General features: G+C 38.3%; 2 protein-coding genes across 2 annotated transcripts in view; one reads left to right on the top strand and one right to left on the bottom strand.

Moving 5' to 3' along the window:
- LOC123516711 (protein SERAC1-like) overlaps window positions 1–16,630 on the top strand; it is a 39,842-nt gene that overhangs the window by 5,181 nt on the left and 18,031 nt on the right. The window contains exons 5-6 of the mRNA XM_045276311.1: window positions 53–111; window positions 1,483–1,535. Coding sequence (XP_045132246.1) covers window positions 53–111; window positions 1,483–1,535 — 112 coding nt within the window. The remainder of the gene's footprint in view (window positions 1–52; window positions 112–1,482; window positions 1,536–16,630) is intronic.
- LOC123516465 lies at window positions 14,301–16,338 on the bottom strand. The gene has a single exon (XM_045275777.1). It carries the CDS (start codon window positions 14,887–14,889, stop codon window positions 14,470–14,472), a length of 420 nt encoding a protein of 139 aa, XP_045131712.1. The 5' UTR covers window positions 14,890–16,338; the 3' UTR covers window positions 14,301–14,469.

Raw genomic sequence — 16,630 nt, 5'->3', positions numbered from 1 at the left:
GCCAGTGCGTGACATGGTGACATGGCATCAGAGTAACCCTGAGCCTTTGCAGAGGAGGCACTGTTGGCCACCAGCTGAAGAAGTACCATGAGGCTGTGCATCAGATCTCAGGTGTGTACGTATATCTTAGTCAGGTTGAGCTTATGAGTTGTCATGAAGTGTGGGAAAATGTAGTATGCATTTTGCTAATTTCACAGTTTTTATATCATAGACAATAGGGTGGATTATTAGTAACATTAGAGGGAAGTAAGGTATATAATAGCTTTCTCTGTAAGAAATACTAATGCTTCAAATGGTTGCATGCTATTTTCTGTTAATAAAAAATGGTATTAACTATTAGTAAACAATGTTATTAAGTCATCTACACAAAATGGGAACTGTTCCAGCCTTCTTATGGGTTGGCCAGATGAGGAGTAATAATTTCTACTTAATGATTTCTGGCTCTGTTGATATGCAACTTGTTAAAATTGTTTGATATCCACATATTTACCTCCTTGCCCATTATATGTACTGCATGGCTTTTACCCATGCTTGTTCTTATTCCATATGGCATGAGTCACTTCATCTCAAAGACATTTTGCTGGGAATCCCTTAATTTATTATTGCCTATGTCATCCTCTTCCATAATTCTCATCGACAACATTTGATACTCATCCTCATATTCTCACTGCCTAGTCACACCGTTCATTAACTCTTCCTTCCAAGTCATTTACTTTGAATTCTGACAGTGGCATTAGAATGTTATTTTTGCTCCATTCCAGATGTGGCAGCTTTCAGAATAATAAAATGCTTTCTCCTACATTTTTATTTTCATTTCAATAAGAAGCAATCTTATTAGTAACCAGTTGAGTCTGATAAACTGTAGTTATGTTGTTATACATCATTTGATGAATAGAATCAACTGTGTGATGTAGGATACTCATCAGGTATGTTTTATTAGAGGGATCATAAATATGTAATTATATTTATTACATCCCTTTACTACTATTGATGGTTAGAGTGAATCAATGAAGATGTCAGTACAATGAAGGGCCATGGTGAGCACTTGGGCACTGTCTCTTCTTAATCACTTAAAAAATAATTTCTGTAAGTGTGAATGATTACATATTTAATTCATTTCATGTCAACACACAATGTCTGTTTTCTGGTGTGAGTGGCTCTTGTTGAGGGCAATGGTAGTAGCACAACTTCACACTGGTAGAAAGGCATCAGCTCTGCCCAGCTATGTATCACCTAATTTGAGCTTCTTTATCAACTTGTACAACAATAACTTTCTGATATTTTGAAGGTTTGTCTTGTGTTTGGTGCATAACATTCACTTTGGGGAATAGGTAATATCCATAGAAAATTCCTATTTTCTAAGCCAGGTAATTTTCTGAATGAGAGGAAAATGAAAAGTGTGTTACCCTGTAAAAGAGGTTAAAATTGTTATTTAAATTTATAATATACCTTAAATAAGAATAAATATTTTCTATTTTGCAGAAATGTCACAGACATCTGACTACAAAAACACCATTTTATTACGCCAAAAAGAGGTGAGGGAGTATTTGGATCTTGCTGGTGTGTATGGATCTTAAATATTCTTTTGTCAAGATTTGCATGCTTAAAGGCTTGCCCACAACCAGGAATATTGTTTGGAAAGAGTTTTCAATTTGTTTGCTAACTTGTACTATGTATTTCCAAATACATAGTTTGTAAACTGTTTCCAAAAATTTTCATGTTTTTGTTTATCTCTCTCCTTCTCTTTTTCTGTGTGTGTTTGTGTGTGTGTGTGTGTGTGTGTGTGTGTGTGTGTGTGTGTGTGTGTGTGTGTGTGTGTGTGTGTGTGTGTGTGTGTGTGTGTAATTCACCTCGGTCGACTGCTGGTCACCCAGCCAGTCTTCCCCATTATGGAGCGAGCTCAGAGCTCATAGACCGATCTTCGGGTAGGACTGAGACCACAACACACTCCACACACCAGGAAAGTGAGGCCACAACCCCTCGAGTTACATCCTGTACCTATTTACTGCTAGGTGAACAGGGGCCACACATTAAGAGGCTTACCCATTTGCCTCGCCGCCCCGGGACTCGAACCCAGCCCTCTCGATTGTGAGTCGAGTGTGCTAACCACTACACTGCGGTGTGTGTGTGTGTGTGTGTGTGTGTAATTCACCACAGTCACCTGTTGGTCACCCAGCTGGCCTTTTCCCTATGGAAAGATCTCTAAGATCATACTGACCTATCTTTGGGTATAGGACTGATACCGCACCACGCATTGGGACAGTGGAGCTACCAGCTCTTGAATTACATCCCTTACCTACTTGTTGCTAGGTGAACAGGGGTTAGACATTTAGAGGCTTACTTATTTACCTCCACGCTAGTGGCAGCTTGTAGCTAAAATTAGTGGGGGTGCTGCTCCAAAAAGTTCTTAGCCCATGTTTTAATATTTTGTAAAAGGAAACACACAGGTATAAGAAATTTTACTCAGAAACTTCAAAATATCCTAAAGAAGAAAATCTGACATTTTTTATTATTTTAATCTAAACTCACAGTTCAATCTTTATCCATTCATTTGAAAATGAAATTCATTCTTGTTTTAATTTGTGCGAAAAGATGAATAATTTTCTCTTTGATACACCGTTTTTTAAGCACAACACACTGGGAGTAAAAAGTAAGTACTACCTTCCACAAGTGCGCCAAGATCGGCACTGAAGGAATGACTGTGCTCCCTCTCCGTCACAGCCCCGCGTGCAGCCTCCTATGTGTGCAAAGCAGCCAAATTCCATGCTGCTGAAACTGTGATGTGTGCAGTTCCATACAAAGATTTTTCCATTTTTTTTTTAAACTGAGGGATTGCTTCAAGATTGTATGTTGTACAATTATAAAGAAAAAAATAAAGAAAAAAATTAATTTTGTATTGAACATTATGAATAATATCAACTGGAAATAGTGGGTGCTACAGTCCTACAGTGCCTATACATGAGCTGCCACTGCTCTCCATGTCTGGGACTTGAACCCAGGCCTTGTCAGTTGTGAGCCGAGTGTGCTAACCACTACACTACGGTGTGTGTATGTGTGTGTGTGTATATTTACCTAGTTGTATTTACCTAATTGTACTGTATAGGGTTTGAGCGGAGCTCATAGTGTCCTGTCTCCATATCTCCACTTATCAAATTTTTCTTTAAAACTGTGCACATTACATGCTGTAACAATTTCACCATTCATTGCATTCCACTTTTCCACCATTCTATGTGGAAAACTATATTTTCCAATATTCTTCACTCACTGCCTTTTTCTAATCTTTTTTGCATGTCCTCTTGTCCTTCCAGCTTCTTCTGTCACCAGCACAAGGTCTTGCTTGTCTGTCTTTTCAATGCCATTAACTATTTTATACAATATTATTAGGTCTCCTCTTTCTCTTCTCTCATGTAAGGTTGGCAGTCCCATTCATTTCAGCCTTTCTTCATATGTTAGGTCCTTTAGTTTCAGCAACATCTTTGTAGTTATTCTCTGGATCCATTCTAATCTTCTTATATCCTTTTCCAAGCTCGGCAACCACACCACTGCTGCTGCATATTCCAAATTTTGACGTATCATACTCGTAATAATTTTTTTCATCATATCCTTGTCCAAGTACTGAAATGTATTTACCTAGTTGTATTTACTTAGTTGTAATTTTACAGGGCCTGGGCTTAACGCTTGTGTGGCCCCGTCTCCATATCTACACTTATCCAATTTTTCTTTAAAACTATGCACACTCGTTGCTGACACCACTTCTGCACTCAAACTGTTCCACGTCTCAACACATCTATGTGGGAAACTATATTTTTTAACATCTCTCAGACATCTTCCCTTCCTCAATTTTTTACACTGCGATCTTGTGCTCCGAATGTCATAATCCTCTCTCAGGATCAGTTTCTCATTATCCACTTGATCCATTCCATTCATGAATTTATAAACTTGTATCAGATCTCCTCTCTCCCTTCTCTGTTCCAGAGTTGGTAGATCCATAGCTTTTAGTCTCTCATGTCATCCCTTCAAATTCCGGAATCATTCTTGTAGTCATCTTTTGTAGTCTCTCCGATTTCCTTATGTGTTTCTTTTTGTGGGGGGTCCACACAACTCCTGCATATTCCAATCTGGGTCTTATTATAGTAGTACTTATCAATTTCTTCATCATTTCTTTGTCCATGTAGTAAAACGCTAATCCATTATTCCTTAGCAAATTATGTCTCTGAAGATTTTATCTATATGGCATACCGGTTGATTGTTTTCTTCCATCGTCACTCCTAGGTCCTTTTCCTCTTTTACTTTCTTCAGTTCTACTCCATCTCCCATCTTATAGATTCCCACTGGTCGTCTTTCACTCTTTCCCATTTCCATGACATGGCTTTTGTCCACATTGAATTCAATCTCCCACTTTTTACTCCATTTCCAGATCTTATTTAGGTCTTCCTGCAGTATTTCACAATCTTTTTGCTTTATAACTCTGCACAGTTTCGCATCGTCCGCAAACAGATTTATGTAACTGTTTACACCCTCTGGCATTTCATTTATATAGTATATGAGAAAAAGTATTGGTGCCAATACTGACCCCTGTGACACTCTGCTCTCTACTGCTCTCCAGTTGGACTTCATATCTTTAACTACTGTTCTTATTTCTCTCCCTCTCAAATAATTTTCCATCTCAATGTGCTTCCCTTTAGTCCATCCCTCTCCTCTAACTTCCACAGTAATCTTGCATGTGGCACTTTATGAAATGCCTTTTTAAATCCAAACAAATACAGTCAACCACCCATCCCTCTCTCTCTTGTACTCCTTCAACTATTCTAGAGTAGAAACTCAGTAAATTTGTTACACACGACTGACCTTTTCTAAAACTAAATTGGCTATTTGATAATAATTTGTTGTCTTCAAGGAACTTGATTCATTGTTTCTTTATTACTCTCTCACACATCTTGCATATTACACTAGTTAGTGATACTGGTCTGTATTTTAAAGGTACTTCCTTCCTACCACTCTTGTATATGGGAACCACCTCAGCTCTTTTCCATTCTACTGGTACTGTGCCATTTTCTATTGAGCATTTTATGATGTTGTATATAGGACTTGCTAGTTCTTCCCTACATTCTTTCAGTATTCTTCCTGAGACTTCATCTGGTCCCATTGCCTTCTCTTCACCCAGTTCCTTCATCATCTCTTTTATTTCAAACTTCCATATAGATGGTCAATGTATTACCCTGTGGCCTTTCAAATTTGGATTCCTTTGTAAAGACCTGAAATTTACTATTTAACAGTTCTGCCATACTTTTTGGGTCTTCCACCATCCCATACTCTCCTTTTAATCTTTCTATTGTTTCTTTTTGCCTTATTTTTCCATTTATGAATGTGTAGAACAATTTTGGTTGCTCCTTACATTTTTCGACAATATCCTTTTCATAGTTTCTTTCCTCTTCCTTCCTCACCTTAACATATTCATTTCTCGCTATCTTGAAGTTTTCCTTATTTCCTGGATTTCTATTTCTCTTCCAGCTTTTCCATGCTCCATCTCTTTTCTCCTTTACCCTAGCACACCTTGCGTTTAAACCAATCTTTCTTTCCTTCTTCTTTAGGTTTATATTTTGGAACATATTCACTGGCTCCTGTTTTGTAAATTTCCAAAAATATGTTATATTTCTCTTGCACCCTCTCTGAATTCTCCATCTCCTCCCAGTTAACGTTTTTGCAATAGTTCTTGAGATTCTCAGTATCAGCCTTTCTGTAATTTAATCGGTCTCCTTTGTATGATTTGTCTCTATTTTCCTTTCCCTCCTCTATATCCATTTATGATATTACATGGTCACTCTTTCCCAATGGGCATTTATATCTTATATCATCATTCATTTGTACTCCCCTTGTAAAAACCAGGTCCAATCTCGCCGGCTTGTCGTTTGCTCTGAATCTTGTGTTTTCTTTTACTCTTTGGTCCATCATATTATCTATCATTAGATTCAGGAATCTTTCTCCCTAGGCTTTTTCTCCCATACCACTTTCATAATTTTCCCAGTCCACCTCCTTACAGTTGAAATCTCCTACTAATATCACTTTTCTCCTTTCTTTAATGACTCTTGTCAGACTCCTTATTGTGTCATCTATCATGTCTTTATATTCTTGATTGGTCCATGAATTTGTTTTTGGTGGCACATTTGCTCCAATGATTGTTAACTCTTTTTTTTATTAATATGCATCTTAACATATAGTACTTCTGCTTTTCCTTCCCCACACTCCACTTGGTTTACCACCATCTCTTCTTAACATTATCATGACTCCCCCTCGTCCTTTACCCACTTTGTCTCTCCTCCATACATTATACCTATTATCTATGTCTATTTTTATTGCCTCACTTAATTTTGTTTCAGCCAGGCACACAATATCCAGTTCTTCTTTCTTTATGTAGTCTCTTAATTCTAATTTACTTGATAAAACCCCATCTATGTTTGTATACATCATTTTTAATCTCTTGCTCTTATCACTTTTAGTTAAATTTATTCCACCTTGTATTCTTCCTTCTCTTTTATATACCATTTCTTTATCCTGTCTCCTAGAACTCTCTGAAAAAAATGCCTTCTCCTCCTCCTCTGACCTTTCATTATTTTTTTTGCCTTGCTTCTGCTACCAATTCGTTGTGTCTCTTCCTTTATTCCTCATTTCTATTTTTCTTTATATATATATATATATATATATATATATATATATATATATATATATATATATATATATATATATATATATATATATATGTCCTTGCAACCTTCTGTTTCTCTAAGTTTTGTTGTTCTATATAATATTTCTTCTGTGGCTTTCTGTGATTTTAGTAGTAACTTAATTGGTCTGACTGATATGGTCCCATTCTGTGGATTTCTTCTACTCCTCTAACTTCTATCTATCCTTGTCATTTAGTTTCTTTAGTAGGTCTTTGACAGATTTCATTTCCTCTTTTTCCCTTCTTGGTCTATATTTCACATTATTTTCTTTCAGTCCAAAATTGATTACACTCTTTTTCTTTTCTGCAATTTCCCTTACTAGATTTTCTTTTTCCTTAATGACTCATACCTTTTTTTTTTGCCATATTCTCGTCTCTTTCTTTTATCTGTTCCTGTATCACCTGAAAATTATCCTTGTCTTTCTTATCTTGGACTCTCCATGCATGTACTTCTTTCTTAATCACTTCCTGTACTCTCTCCTCTTCCTTGTTTACCAGATCTTTCAGATTCTCTTTTTCTTTCTCGACTTTACCGATTCCTTCCTCCAATTGTTTCTTATACTTGGGCAATTCCTTTTTAAGTTCCTCGTTTTCTGCGATTAGCTTTGCCTCATTTTCTTCCATTCTTTTTATCCTTTCTTTCAAATTCTTCTGACACTCTCTATCCTGTTCTTCATTCTCTTTTATTCCCATACTCTCTTTTATTCACTTATCCACTTTCCTTTCTAGCATTAACATTCTCTTATGGAGGGCAGTGGTTGCCGTACCAAACCCTCCAAATGTCCCCTCTCCCTCATCAACATATTCATCCTGCTGCATTCTTTCTTTGGTATCATACCTGCCTCCTGGTTGGAAATCCTCAATGTCTCTCTTTTCCTTGCTCATCTTACCCTACAGTGTTTTTATGTGTGTGTAATTCACTTCACCTCGGTCGCCTGCTGGTCACCCAGCCAGTCTTCCCCATTACGGAGCGAGCTCAGAGCTCATAGACCGATCTTCGGGTAGGACTGAGACCACAACACACTCCACACACCGGGATAGCAAAGCCACAACTCCACGAGTTACATCCCGTACCTATTTACTGTTAGGTGAACAGGGGCCACACATTAAGAGGCTTGCCCATTTGCTTCGCCACTTCCCGGGACTCGAAGCCCTCTCGATTATGAGTCGAGCGTGCTAACCACTACACTATGCTGTGTGTGTGTGTGTGTGTGTGTGTGTGTGTGTGTGTGTGTGTGTGTGTGTGTGTGTGTGTGTGTGTGTGTGTGTGTGTGTGTGTGTGTGTAATTCACCATCACGGTCGTCTGCTGGTCACCCAGCCAGCCTTCCCCATTATGGAGCGAGCTCAGAGCTCATAGACCGATCTTTGGGTAGGACTGAGACCACAACACACATTCCACACACTGGGAAAGTGAGGCCACAACCCCTCAAGTTACATCCCGTACCTATTTACTGCTAGGTGAACAGTGGCTACACATTAAGAGGCTTGCACATTTGCCTTGCCACTTCCTGGGACTTGAACCCATGCCCTCTCAATTGTGAGTCGAGCGTCTTAACCACTACACTACGTGGTGTGTGTGTGTGTATTTACCTAGTTGTATTTACCTAGTTGTAGTTTTACAGGGCCTGGGCTTTATGCTCGTGTGGTCCCGTCTCCATATCTACACTTATCCAATTTTTCTTTAAAACTATGTACACTCTTTGCTGATACCACTTCCTCACTCAAACTGTTCCAAGTCTCAACACATCTTTGCGGGAAACTAAATTTTTTAACATCTCTCAGACATCGTCCCTTCCTTAGTTTCTTACTATGCGATCTTGTGCTTCTAAAGTCATATTCTTCTCTCAGGATCAGTTTCTCATTATCCACTTCATCCATTCCGTTAATCAATTTATAAACTTGTATCAGATCCCTCTCTCTTCTCTGCTCCAAGGTTGGTAGATCCATTGCCTTTAGTCTCTCCTCATATGCCATCCCTTTAAATTCTGGAACCATTCTTGTAGCCATTTTTGTAGTCTCTAATTTTCTTATGTGTTTCTTTTATGGGGAGTCCACACAACTCCTGCATATTCCAATCTAGGTCTTATTTTAGTACTTATCAATTTCTTCATCATTTCCTTGTCCATATAGTGAAATGCTACTCCAATATTCCTTAGCAAATTATACGTCTCTCTGAAAATTCTATCAATATGGCTAACCGGTTGATTATTTTCTTCCATTGTCACTCCCAAGTCCTTTTCCTTTTTACTTTTTCTAGTTCTACTCCATCTCCCATCTTATAGATTCCCACTGGTCGTCTTTCACTTTTTCCCATTTCCATGACATGGCTTTTGTCCACATTGAATTCCATCTCCCATTTTTGCTCCATTTCCAGATCTTGTTTAAGTCTTCCTGTAGTATTTCACAATCCTCTTTTGTTTAATGACTCTGCACAGTTTCGCATCGTCCGCAAACAGATTTATGTAGCTGTTCACTCCTCTGGCATGTCATTTATATATACGAGAAAAAGTATTGGTGCCAATACTGACCCCTGTGGCACTCCGCTGTCTACTGTTCTCCACTTGGACTTCATATCTTTAACTATCGTCCTTATTTCTCTCCCCCTTAAGTAATTCTTCATCCATCTCAATGTGCTTCCTTTTAAGCCACCCTTCTCCTCTAACTTCCATAGTAATCTTTCATGTGGCACTTTATCAAAAGCCTTTTTTAGATCTAAATAAATACAGTCAACCCATCCTCTCTCTCTTGTACTTTATCAACTATTCTAGAGTAGAAACTCAATAAATTTGTCACACATGACCGACCTTTTCTAAAACCAAATTGGCTATTTGATAATATTTTGTTGTCTTCAAGAAACTCGATCCATTGCTTCTTTATTACTTTTTCACACATCTTGCATATTACACTAGTTAGTGATACCGGTCTGTAATTTAAAGGTTCTTCCTTCCTTCCGCTCTTATATATGGGAACCACCTCAGCTCTTTTCCACTCCACTGGCACTGTTCCATTTTCTATTGAGCATTTTATGATGTATATTGGACTTGCTAGTTCTTCCTACATTCTTTCAGTATTCTGCCTGAGACTTCATCCGGTCCCATTGCCTTTTCCTCATCCAATTCCGTCATCAACTTTTTATTTCAAGCTTGGTTACTTTAATCTCTTTCATATAGACAGTCTCTCTATTACCCTGTGGTCTTTCAAATTTGGATTCCTTAGTAAAGACCTCATGAAATTTACTATTTAACAGTTCTGCCATACTTTTGGGTCTTCCACCATTCCGTTTTCTCCTTTTAACCTTTCTATTGTTTCTTTTTGTCTTATTTTTCCATTTATGAATCTGTAGAACAATTTTGGTTGTTCCTTACATTTTCGACAATGTCCTTTTCATAGTTCTTTTCTTCTTCCTTTCTCACCTTAGCATATTCATTTCTTGCTGCTTTGAAGTTTTCCTTATTTTCTGGATTTCTGTTTCTTCTCCACCTTTTCCATGCTCCATCTCGTTTCTCCTTTGCCCTAGCACATCTTGCATTAAACCAATCTTTCTTTCCTTCTTCTTTAGGTCTATATTTCGGAACATATTCCCTGACCCCAGTTTTGTATATTTCCAAAAATAAGTTATATTTTTTTGTGTGTGTGTGTGTAATTCACTGTTTGATCTGCTGCAGTCTCTGTGTGTATTTACCTAGTTGTATTTTTACAGGGCCTGGGCTTTATGCTCGTGTGGTCCCGTCTCCATATCTACACTTATCCAATTTTTCTTTAAAACTATGTACACTCTTTGCTGACACCACTTCCTCACTCAAACTGTTCCAAGTCTCAACACATCTTTGTGTGTGTGTGTGTGTCAATCTTGTTCACCAATTTATACATAGTTATCATGTCACCCCTTGTTCTTCTCTCTTCTAATGTGGTCAGTCCCAGCTCCCTCAGTCTTTCCTCATAGTCTAACTCCTTGAATCCTGGTACCATCCTTGTTGCCAGCCTCTGTACCCTTTCCACCTTCTTCACATTTTTCTTCATGTGTGGTGACCAGACGCAAGCTGCATATTCTAACTAGGGTCTTATTAAAGTGCATAGTATTTTCTTCACCATTCCTTCATCTAGGTAGTGGAATGCAAGACCAATATTTTGAAGCATGTTATATGTTTTCCAAAATATCTTGTTTATATGTTTCTCCGGTGACAGAGTGTTTTGCATGGTTACTCCTAAGTCTTTCTCCTCATTGGTCTCTGTAATTTTCTCATCACCCAGCCTGTAATCCTTGTTTGGTCTGTATCTACTTCTTCCCATTTTCATAACATGGCTCTTGTTTATATCAAATTCCATTTGCCACTCTTTACTGCACTCATATATTTTATCAAGAACTTCCTGTAACTTGTTACAATCTTCCACATTCTTTACTCTCCTCATAATTTTAGTATCGTCCGCAAACGTGTTCATGTAACTGTCAATTCCTACTGGCATATCATTAACATAAATAAAAAACATGATGGGACCAAGCACTGACCCTTGTGGAACTCCACTGGTTACCTTTTTCCACTCTGACTTCTTTTCTTTCACCACTGTTCGCATTTCTCTTCCCACTAAGTAATTTTCCATCCATTTTGCTAGTTTATCACTTACTCCTCCAATCTTCTTTAGTTTCCACATCAATATATTGTGTGGCACTTTATCAAAGGCCTTTCTCAAGTCCAGGTAAATAGCATCCACCCATCCCCCTCTATGTTGTAGTATGTCAGTCACTCTTGAATAAAAACATAATAAATTGGATACGCACGATCTTCCTTTTCTGAAACCAAACTGCCTTTCACTCAGAATGTTTTCACTTTCTAGATACTCACGCCACTTTGCTTTAATTACTTCTTCACATACCTTGCACAATATATTAGTCAATGATACTGGTCTGTAATTTAACGGTTCCATTCTACTTCAATTCTTATATATAGGCACAATGTCAGCCCTTTTCCACTCTTTTGGGACTATTCCTGTTCGTATGGAGGTTTCCACAATATCAAATTTGGGGTTCAACAATTGATTTTTACATTCTTTCAGCAACCTCCCAGATATGCCATCAGGCCCCATTGATTTATTAATATCCAAGTTACTTATAATTTTCCTTATATCTTCTTTAGTGACCATGATATCGTGCATTTGCTTTATTTCCATAGGCCTTTCTCCTGTAAAATGCTCCTCCTTTGTAAACCCTTTGCAAAAGTTGTTGTTCAATATTTCAGCTATATCTCTAGCATCCTCATATATTTCTTCCCTAACTTTTACTTTTCTATTGCCTCCCTTTTATTTAATTTTCCATTTATGAATTTGTAAAACATTTTAGGGTCACTATCACAGTTTTCCACCACTCTCTGTTCATATTCCTTTTTGTGATGTTCTTCTTACTTCAACATATCTATTCCTTGCTGTTTTGTAGACTTCTCTTGATAATACTTCACTGTTTTTTTTAAGTTTCTTCCATGCCTTTTCTTTGTTCTTTTTTGCTTCTTCACAATTTCTATTAAACCACTGCTTATTATTTAAAGTCTTCATTCTGTGATATGGCACAAACTTCTTCACAGCACAGTTATATAAATCCATAAATTTATCATATTTCAATTGCATATCCACTTCCTGGTACACCACAAACCAGTCAATTTCATTAAAGAACTCTTATATGGTTATAATTTGCCCTGACATAATTGAATTTTTCCTCCTTGTACTCCACACTCTTTTCCATGCTTAATTCCGTATCCAGCTCAAATCTTAGGACATCATGGTCGCTTTTCCCTAAGGGACATTCATGTTCAATTTCCTCTTTTAGGGAGATGCCCCTGGTAAATACCAAATTCAACCTCGCTGCAACATCTTGTCCCCTGCACCTTGTTGGTGATCTCACCCACTGTGTCATCAAGTTATTTGTTGCTACGTTTAACAATTCCTCTGCTCACTCACAACCATTCACCACTTCGTAGTCTTCCCACACTATTTCCTTACAATTAAAGTCCCAGACTATCAACAATCTATCCTTTCTGGTGAGTTCCTGTTTCATTCTGTCTAGAGTATTTCTCATCACCACTTGATACTGTTCATAATTCCAAGCACTGGTTCTGGGTGGTATGTATACTGTTATAATATTAATGTCCCTCTTACCATCTGTTATAAGCGTACTTATCACTTCCTCATTTCCCTTACTAAAGTTCACCTCCTTCACTATCAGATCTTTTTAAGTAAAAACCATTATACCACCACCTCCTTTATTCTTTCTATCATTTCTCCATACTTTTTAGTGTTTTACATCAAACCAATCTAGCTTTATTTCGGGCCTTAACCCTTTATGAGGCACTCCTAGAAATACTTAGAAATAACAAATTTTAGCCTTTGATCATAAATACTGAGGGTATTACAAGATGTTTTTACTTCTGTGAGTTTGTGAAAATAAATCATATTTATTATGCAAATCAAGGTAAAAAAAGTGACTAAAAAATAGTTCCTTTCCGGTGTGTGGAAAGAATTTTTCTAAACACTCAATAATAAATAGTTCCTTTCCGGTGTGTGGAAAGAATTTTTCTAAACACTCAATAATTAAAAATAATAATTTTGGAAAAATAAAGATATATTTATTCCATATAATATTTATTGTAAAGAAAAAACAGTACAAAATGTAAAAAAATACATGAATTCTTATTTTTGTAAATATTTTTCCGGAGGTACTTTTACTGGCACTTATCTAAATCACCACAGTAGAGTTCTCATATACAAGAAGGAACACTTATGCAACTGTTTCATGGTACTTGATGAAGCAGTTGCCATCAGCATTGAGGCACAGGTGGACCTTGCAGACACTGCAGACTATGTTTGATCTCAGGATATTCCCCTTCTTGCTGCAGTACTTGCAGGTCTGGCGGCTGCTGTGAACAGGGGCATGGAAGAGGGTAAGGTCAAACCTCTACTTATCATTGTGACTTCTGTGTCCTCACAGGCTTACCTCAACAGTTCTGAGGACTAGACTAAAGACCTTTGTCACTTGTCATTGACCTTTTCTCTCACACCAGAAAACTTGAAGTCAAATCTTTTGACAGATTAGATTGTTCACCAAGAGCCTTGCAGTCCCCCATACAGGAGCCAGGCATTGGTTACACTAATGTCGATGGTATAACAAGTGTAAGTCCACCTTTAGACTTCGTGGGGGTTTTGAAGAAATGGACTAGCATGTCGCTTTTGTCAATGCCACCCATGTTGGCATTGTAGTTCTTGATTACTGAAGAACAAGTCACCTCCTTTCTCTGCTTGGTGTCACTGCAGTACCGGCTGATACCAGAAATGGGCTCTATCCCCAGGTCATTTGATAGCAAAGTGACAACCTTGTTGTCTTTCCACCTGACTACCAGGATCCCGTCGTCACTAGTGGCATAGTCCATGGTACCCCTCGGGATACTTTTCTTTTCCATCTCCTTGACGGTCTTTAGTGGAGGCCTGCCAATTCGACATTCCCTGGCTGTCCCAGTGTACCTACAGTCCTTTTCCTTGAGGTACTGCACGATTTCCAGACTTGTGAAGTAGTTGTCAGCAAATATTGTTGTGGTGGATGAATATGACATGGTACTGGCCAGGACAGAAACTATCTTACTGATCTTACCCAGGCTTTTCTATTCAAAAGTCAGAGGGACACCATGGGCCTGGAGTGTGGGTTCCCCTTGGTACAATATCATGTCTAGAGGAAGCCATCCTCTGATGCCCTAGCAAACAATTTGAATCACCATTTGTGTGGCCTGTTCTGGATGTATTGCCTCAGGTTTCCAGCTTTCTTGCCTTTATAGGCCACCATGATCTCATCCACAGACTGCCTGGGGGTTTGTGCCTCTTTCCTGAAGGCAGTACTCAAGAAAGTGAACAGTGGTCGGACTTTGAAGAATCTGTCGATAGAGCCAGGGGTATTAGAGTTGTCGTTAAAGTGTATAAGCCTCTTCATCAGCCAGAACCTCTTAGATGACATGAGGTCTGCCACCTGAGGGATCCTGGTCCTCATAGACCAGTAGTCTTCCACTGCATTTGCTGGTATGATCCCCATATATAGTAGGATAGCCACAAAGTTCATCACCTTATCTGATGTGGTCTTGAAGGTGGTGTTGATGTCTTTCTTCTTCATACATTTCTGGTAAGTTATGTGTTCCATGACCTCCAGGCTGAAGAATTTGCTGAAGTAATGGAATGGAGAGTGAATGTACTCTGGAGGAGTGTGCACATACTCAGATAGGGGTGTGTAATTTATGTCAACCTTCTTCCAAGTGGTTGGCCTGGCTTGCGACTTCCCCCTTGGCTTCTTGGCTTATGGCTCTGCAACTTTGTCTCTCTTCTCCTCTTCCTCATAGTCCTCATCTTCCTCATCATCCTCCAGAACCTCCAGTGCAGGCATAGCAGACCCCCTTCTACTGGTGCTGGGGCCCAATTGACTCTAGTATCTATTTATGGTTAATATATTCTGTAACGTCATCGTCGTCCTCATTCTCGTCATATTCCTTCTCATCGTCACTAACTGCAGGGTTGGTTGGGATGATAGCGGTCCCCCTCCCTCCGTAGAACATCCGGGTAGACAGATGTAAGATAAAATGGATATAAATATACCAGTACACCATTATGTATACACTTATTTCTAAGAAATCTATCATACCAACTAAATAAATCACCAAATAATTTAATTACTAATTACATTTCTGCAGTTCTTATAGTACTTCCATACATGCCATAACATTATAACAAACAAATTAAACTGGTAAAAGCTAAAAATAAGTTAATAAAATAACACATTATTATTAGAATAAAATATGTATCGCATGGTCACTACATGGTGAGGGCATATGATCATTAATGGTGCATCCTGACATGGCATGTGTACTTAGATGCTCGTGTCATATGATCAATTTTAGTCATACCAGCATGTGACAATGATTTAGATGATCAGGTCATATGACCATTTTTAGGTTGACAATTTTTTCAGCTAAGGTCTTGCTAATTTCCCCAAGGAGTATGCATATGACACTTATCCTAACACTTAGTACAACTATTCAACTTTATAATGTGTTAATTGCATCAACTTACCATCACTGGTTATGAAGAAAGAACCTTGGGAATGGAACAAGGTAGTGACGCATATCCGCACTCTGTGTCATCTCGAGGGTGACTGAAGTTTGCACACACCTGAGCTGTTGTTGATTGGTTGGAAGCCGTGATGTCACGAGTGACGACATAGCCTAACCTTTGCTGATTGGTGTAGGGATATTATACCGAGTATAGCAAGTCTAGTGGAGATGTGGGGACGCCATTTATTACGCTAATTTAAGTTACCATTTCTGGTAATCTGCCCCAAAAAGGGTTAACTTTGTTTCCACCACACACATTATGTCTGGTTCACTGTTTCTTAGGTAATCCATACATTTCTAGCCTTTTAGATAGAAATCCTTCTATATTCGTGTATGTCACTTGAATTCCATTCCTAATCTCTTTCTTCCATGTTTCAGTCTGTGTACTGTCTATTCCGTCTGTTTTATCCACCACTTCTTCAGCCTCCCATTTCTCATCCTCCAAAAAAACTTGGTCTTTTCCTCTCGGTTCTTTCCTCATTCTTCTCTCTCACTTCAGTTACAAGCTATCTCATTTTTCATTCTTTCCTCCTGTGTCATATTTCTTCTTATGTAAATTGTTTTGTTTTCCTCGTAGTCTTTAAGTTTCCAGGCCCTCCTCAGCAAGGCCTCGGCTGCCACCTGAGACTTTAATTTAAATTTTAATGGTCTACTTTTGCCTTCTTCATAAGCTCCTAGTGTGTGTGTGTGTGTGTGTGTGTGTGTGTGTGTGTGTGTGTGTGTGTGTGTGTGTGTGTGTATTTACCTAGTTGTAGTTTTACAGGGCCTGGGCTTTAT

This window comes from Portunus trituberculatus, chromosome 41 (assembly GCF_017591435.1).
Source record: "Portunus trituberculatus isolate SZX2019 chromosome 41, ASM1759143v1, whole genome shotgun sequence".
NCBI classification, from domain to species: Eukaryota; Metazoa; Arthropoda; class Malacostraca; order Decapoda; family Portunidae; genus Portunus; species Portunus trituberculatus.
This window is presented reverse-complemented; position numbering and strand designations above follow the sequence as displayed.

What these genes read in the sequence shown, in the direction of transcription:
- LOC123516465 (XM_045275777.1), bottom strand. Translation starts at nt 14,889, where the DNA reads ATGGAACACATAACTTACCAGAAATGTATGAAGAAGAAAGACATCAAC.